Source organism: Apium graveolens, unplaced genomic scaffold (assembly GCF_009905375.1).
Source record: "Apium graveolens cultivar Ventura unplaced genomic scaffold, ASM990537v1 ctg6275, whole genome shotgun sequence".
In the NCBI taxonomy this organism is placed as follows: Eukaryota; Viridiplantae; Streptophyta; class Magnoliopsida; order Apiales; family Apiaceae; genus Apium; species Apium graveolens.
Window position 1 is genome coordinate 24688 of NW_027419340.1, and position 6871 is coordinate 31558.

General features: G+C 28.8%; 1 protein-coding gene across 1 annotated transcript; it reads left to right on the plus strand.

The window, feature by feature from the left end:
• Positions 1–3008: 3008 nt before the first annotated feature.
• On the plus strand, positions 3009–6653 carry LOC141703147 (F-box protein PP2-B15-like). The gene is made up of 2 exons (XM_074506741.1): positions 3009–3103; positions 6209–6653. The coding sequence occupies exons 1-2, from the start codon at positions 3009–3011 to the stop codon at positions 6651–6653; spliced, it is 540 nt and encodes a 179-aa protein (XP_074362842.1).
• Positions 6654–6871: the final 218 nt, after the last annotated feature.

Genomic DNA, 6871 nt, shown 5'->3' on the forward strand with positions numbered 1-6871 from the left:
GATAAACCCTACCATCTGTCATGAAGTACAACAAGATGTGTTCTTTCAAGTAGGTATGGTAAACCATTTGTACAGATTCCAGTTGATTCAATCTCTCAGGAGTTGCTCCAATACCTGGTTTACTCAAGGAAGTTGGATCATTGGTAGTGTTCTGTATTCTTCTTTCATCAGCACTTCCCAATCCAGTTTTATCTCTTGCTTCCTTTCCTGTAACTACTCTTGCTTCAAAATCACTTGCAGCAGTCTTCAAAGGTTGAGTCTGTTTTGCTTTAGTGAATCCTGGTAGGAATGTCTTTGGTCTGTCTTCTGATATCAAGTTAACTTGAGCCATGTCAGAGGTTGTTTTATGCCTATAATTCTAGTTGACATAAATTGGGAAAGATTGTTAGGAATATGTTATAGGCTTGATGATAACTCACCAAAACACCTCAGTAGATTTAATTAAGTGATTTTGTAACTATCAACGAATAACCATACTTGTTCATCCGTTGATAGAGTACCTTATATTTCAATAAGTTTTTGTAGTACATTTCTGTATACTGTATTAACTTAGAAGTTTAGAAGTTGTGGAATATTCTAAGTCATGTTGACTACTAGAATGATATGCAAAATAGGTCGACTAATTGTAAATATTAAATACCTTGTAATTTTGCATAAGTGAAACTGTATCTACTGCTAAGAAGATACTTTCGACGGATAAACTACAAAGTTTCAGCGGATGACTCAAGACACTTTCAACGGATTGTCCATTAGAGACTCAACGGATAACTCACGTGGACTATCAACGGATAACAGTGAAGTCTCGACGGATAACCAATTCAAATAACAGTTGAAAGTGATTTGACAGTCACATGTGTTGATTGTATAAAAAAGGAATATGGCATCCGATATGCAGGTTTGAGAGAACAAATAAGCATTTCCATTTCCATGCTTACTTGAAGAAATACAAAGATGCTGGATAGAGAAATGAAGGAACATGTGAATAGACTTAGATATTTGTTTTATCTGTTTGTATTTTTCATGTGTAACTTGGTAATATATATAAACCAAGAGAAGCAAGTAGAATAATTATCGATTGAACTGAGAAATAGAAAAAGCAACATATGTTATGAATTTCTCTGTTCTCTTGTAAACACTTATAAGCAGCTGTGTGCATTCTTGCATCACAGAGTTCTCATTCAAATATATATCTCTGGTGGAAAGATCAATCCACCAGAAAGTTTTTAAACCATTGGTTTACTTTGTGTCTTGAATACTTAAATCTTTTATTCCGCCATTTTGCTTATTCAAACACAATTATAGTTTGCAAAAAGATTTTTATTATTTCAAAAAGTAACCAGAATTATATTAAACCCTCTTTTATAATTCTATTATTAGATTGTTAGGGTATAACAATAAATACACTTGGATATACTTATTTTTAAGGTTGATCCACTAAGTATATATCATACCATCTGAGAAAATACAACTTGCATTCATTAAACATTCTTTATTTCTCTAGTTTATTCACTTATATTTATATACATAGAGTTCATAGTTTCACTGGTAATTTCTATTAAAACTTGTATCGTTCAACGTGTAAACATTTATTGTTGAGTAGTTAAGCTTGGATAATAAGGGTTCAGGGAGTTGGATTGCCAGAGAAGGCTATATAGGTTTGGTATAGGGCTTAAAGGGCAATTTACTCAAAGAAATAGATCAGGAACAAGGATAAATGGAGATATATTATTGAATCTTATAATTGTATCATTTAGGTGATTAATAATATATTCTTTTACCAAGTTGGTAAGACCTAGACTATCAGGAAACACCGATAACAAAAAATGGATATTTTCAAAGTAAAAAAAGTTTAAATTTAGGATTTATATGTAGAAATTATATTTATAAAGTAAAGAGTTCATGGTGTAGGTATTAAAATATGAATAGCGCCGTCACATTTTTAATATCTTTCAATTTTAATATTGTAGTATTGATATGTGATAATATTATTAAATTTTAAAATAAATATATGAGAATAATTATATTCAATATGAACGATATTCTAGAACTTAATATTTTATATATCCAAATTTGAATCCGTCAAAAATATAATATAAAAATATTTATATCATTAATGTTAATAAAACACAATTATTATATTATATTTAATTATTTTTTATAATCTTTTATTTGTAAAATAATTATTATATAAATAATAATATTATGGTATAATCACGATGCACATATTATAAGCCAGCATTTTGTTAAACTGATACCAAAAGGTAAATTGTTAGACGTGACCTCAGACCACAGACATGAATAAAAGAGTGACACCTTGGGTTCTATGGGCTAAATTCAAATTTATTTTTCTATTTTCAATTTTATTTACTTAGCTCGAATTCAAATTAAACTGAATTTAATTTCACAAAATTTAAGTGAAAATAGAAAAATAACTCTTCACCTTTTTTTTTTACTTTCTTAAGGCAAGATCCAGCAAACCAAAATTTAAGTGAATTTAATAATATTTTAATATTAAGAAAGAACAAAAGATTAAGAAATTAAAAATCTGGAAGGAAAAAAAACTCAAACACCAACTATGTACTGTCATAGTTTCACACCAAAGTTAGACAGAAAGCTGATTGTTTAATTGAATTAAAAGAATTAGTAGTAAATGTAAATAGACTTGTGAGACATGCATAATTTGAAAATTAGATAACTGCTAAGAATACACATTGGGTATTAAAATAATTTGTGAACATTTTATTTTCAAATGAGCCTATATAATGATTTTCAAAATTTTGGATCTTAAAAAATATGGGCCATGAGCAGTCACTCGTATGGGCCTTGAGGAGGTCGTCAGTGATCACACCTAACTTAGATATCAGCCCGTTTAGCTTAAATCTAGAAGCATTCAGACCTTTTTAGTAGATAGCGTTAAAAATAAGGGAGAATACAAAATAAATTATTTCATTACAATTAACTTTGGGACAAATTTGGGGATGGAAATGATGAATCAAAAGAGAACTAAGATGGAGCACCTTAAGGAGAATTGCCTATCATTAATATTATCATTCACATCACCCAGGGATACATGTAGAGTTTCAGATGTTTCAACAGAATTCAGGTCGGCCGGTGATTCGGATGAGTTATGGAACACATTTTTACCACCTGATATTAATCAAATTCTTAGGAGATCAATCTCCACCTTGACTTACACCTCTAAAAAACAACTTTATTTTCTTCTCTGTGACTTATCCTACTGGACGATGGCAATGTGGTAATTTTCTCAATTATTTCTTGATTTTATTATTTGTTTACAAACTTTATTTCACTGTATTATTTTTAATATTTAATATTTAATATTTTGATATTTTTTGATATTTTATATCCTTTTCTATAATTTTTATTTCAATAAAGATAGTTTTTAAAAATATTAGATCCAATATTTTTTTAGTAAATATAAGTTTTAATTAAAATAGTTATATGTGTTTATGTTATATGTATGTAAAATAATTATTCTTATTAAATATAATTTCAGTAATATTCATTAATGTAAATTTTTGTAATAAGGTTTTTAAAAATAAAATTGGTACTAAATTTTTAAAGATGAGATTTAAAGATGTATTGATGTTAGAATAGATTATATATAAAACCTAAATATGTGTTGAATTAATATCAAGATATTTATACGTATTTTAATGAAAAATGCTTATAAAATAATTGTTCCTGTTGAAAATAAGTTTTAAATATAAGATATTATTTTTTTTAATATTTATTGTGATTCCATTACTTGTATTTAAGTGTGTATTCAAATATCAAAGAGGGAAAATAATATATAGAAACAAACTAAGGAAATGCACGATTACTTTTTTTTAGAGACCAAAGTTTACAATGTGTTTTACTCCATATATATAAATTACTCAGTACCATTTTTGCATTTTAAATATTATAGATGTACCCTTATGTTCAAAGACTAATTTATGTAGGGACATAAAGATTTAAATATTTCTTTATTTGTAATTTATGGTCTAAATTGACATATTTTTTTTCAAATTTCTCCACTAAAAAAAATTAGTTGTAAGATGATATTATCTATAACTATATGATTATTTGTAACTATATGAGTGGGAGTAAAGATTAAATAGTTGGCAACCATAATTTTATAGTTTATTCAAAAAAAATTATAAGTAGGTAATAGAAATTAGAACCATATTTTTGGATAACTCTTGTATTTGTATTATCATGGAAGAGAATGGTCCATAAACTTTTAGTTAGATTGCCTCATTGATCAGAACTCACCAACTTGATCTCATTTTTGTTCTAACAAGTTTTTGGATTGATAAAAGAAATGGAAAGAAATGTTTAATGGTAGCTGCTAGGCAACTTGCAATTGTTCCCCGGTGGTGGAGCTGGTTATATGATAGTAACTCAAGGTATCTTAATAATTTTTTTTGTATTATTTACATACATGCAAATGTACATTTTGCTAAATTGCTAAATACTAACCTGGTTCTAGCTACAAATACTTGTGCATCTCTCTATATAATCACAGTAACTTTGTAATAAGTATTTTCTTTCTAGTATGATAAACTAATAAGTGTGGGAAGTATGGTCGATGGTTGTGGTTAGAGGATTCACTCTAGTAGAAACTGTTAGCTTGTGTGTTAAATTGTACAAGGCAACACTATTTTTCATGCATACCTCAATTGAAAAGAAGCATTTAGGCTGGTCTTTTTAGTTGTTAGGGTGATAAGACAAATTAAGAGGTTGTTTAGAGTTCCCACCCATCTAAGAATACCATTTTCTTTTAAATTATGCATTTATTATAATTCTGCTTAATATTTTGATAAAATATATTATGAGGTAATACTTTTTTCTGAAAATAAGTAGCAAAACAATATTATGAAGGGTATTTTTTCAAGATTTTCACTTTTTATCTACTAATAATAACATTTTAATAACAAAAATTTGAGCTTTTGAGACAAACCTTTTTGTTGAAATTTACAATCCCTTTAGATATTGGCTTTTTGGTTAAATTTTTTACAGTAAATAGTAAAACGGTACTGCTAATAAAGATAAATACAGCATTATGCATATTTATTTCCTGAATAAATACAAATAATAAGTCTATATTACATGTAGCCTAATCTATTACCATAAATTATTTCAACAACTTCAACTCACCATCACACCCAACCAACTAACAATTTAAAGATAAATCTAAACAATTTTAACTATTCTCGGTCTTCATTTGTGAATGCAGGTCACGTAACATAACATTATCTTATAAAAGATGTAAATCTCTTTAGGCAATTACCGTTAAAAATTATAGCATTGATAAAAAAAAGTGTTGTTCACAAAATTAAATCTTTAATAATATTTTTAATATGCACATATTTGATGTTTAATGTTTGGTATTATTTTTGATATACACATATTTTGATGTAATTATGGAAAAATAATGTTTTAGTTGAGATTTAATAGTAAAATTAGAACTCCAAGATTCTATTTTTCAAAAGCATATTTCGTACAACATTTTTTGGTCAAAAACACTTTTCTAAAGATCAGATTTTAAAATTTTATCAAATAAGATTTCAGCTAATTTTGAGAAAAAAACTCTAATTATGTGTGTAACAACTCCAAATTTGGGGTGTAATCGAGCCGAGCCGAGTCGAACACTCCTAGACTCGGCTTGAACTCGATTAAAATAGTTCAGACTCGAGCTTCCAGATCGACTGAGCTTTTAATTTAAAGTTCGAAACTTGACTCGTAAAAAATTTGGTAGGCTCGAGTTCGGCTCGAAAACTCGAATTTACTTCACTAAATATTAACAAAAACTTGAAATATAATCCGTTCGGCTCGAGTTCGATTCGATAACAAATAAATAATATATAAAAATATAAAATATTGATATAAATATATATATATATATATAATAAAAAAACTAAAAATAATAGAGACTCGATAAGACTCGCTAACCTTACCGAGTAATCGGAAGCTCGAACTCGGCTCAGTTACAAATTCAAAAAAATGGAGCTGGAGCTCGAGCTCGGCTTGATTAATTCTGATCCGAATTGGAATTTTTTACGAGCCGAGTTCGAGTAACTCACGAACATTTTGACTAATTTACACGTACTCCGAACACATGGTAAGTGATGAATATGATTAAAGACATCCTATCATCGCATGTATCATGCATTCATGCCTCAATGTATTATCATGTGAACAGATTTTCAGAGGAGGTTGTTGTACTTGACAAAGGGCGGTGTCTTGATATTCGTGGCAAAATGAAAATTGGAATGTTGTCTCCTCACACCACTTATGAAACATATCTTGTCTTTAAAATATATGAGGATGCCTGCGGACTTGATTCAGCAAACACATCCATTAGATTTGTTAATGAAAGAGAGGAGGTGCCTGATGATGAAGCTAGCACAGTTTATCCTGATCCAAGAACATCTGCACACAACATTGAGCAACGAAATGGAGTGCTTAGTCGGTGGAGGAAGGACGAATGGATGGAGATTAAGACTGGAGAGTTTGAGACTGGTGCAAGAGATGATGATGATGAGGTGGAGACCCGGTTTATGTCAACTGATACAAATATACTCAAGACTGGCCTTATCGTACAAGGTATCGAGTTTAGGCCTAAACAACCCATGGCCGTTGTTTAATGAATTTATCTGTTGGCATGCTTTATTTTGTCTTTAAAAACTTTTCTCATGTAATATGAATTATCTGTTATTTGAAAGATGTTGATGAATTATGCTTTATGTAAAATTTAAGGGTTTTAAGACATGGTTGTTTGTATTATGGTGTGTCCAATTTTAAGGTCCACTCATAACTGAATATAATTTTCTTTATCTAAGCTATCTTCAATCATAAATTTATT

Excerpts from the sequence above, each read along its gene's own strand:
- LOC141703147 (XM_074506741.1), top strand. The coding sequence starts at position 3,009 with ATGGAGCACCTTAAGGAGAATTGCCTATCATTAATATTATCATTCACA. Across the intron at positions 3,104-6,208 it reads GATGTTTCAACAGAATTCAG|ATTTTCAGAGGAGGTTGTTG; the intron begins GTCGGCCGGTGA and ends TCATGTGAACAG.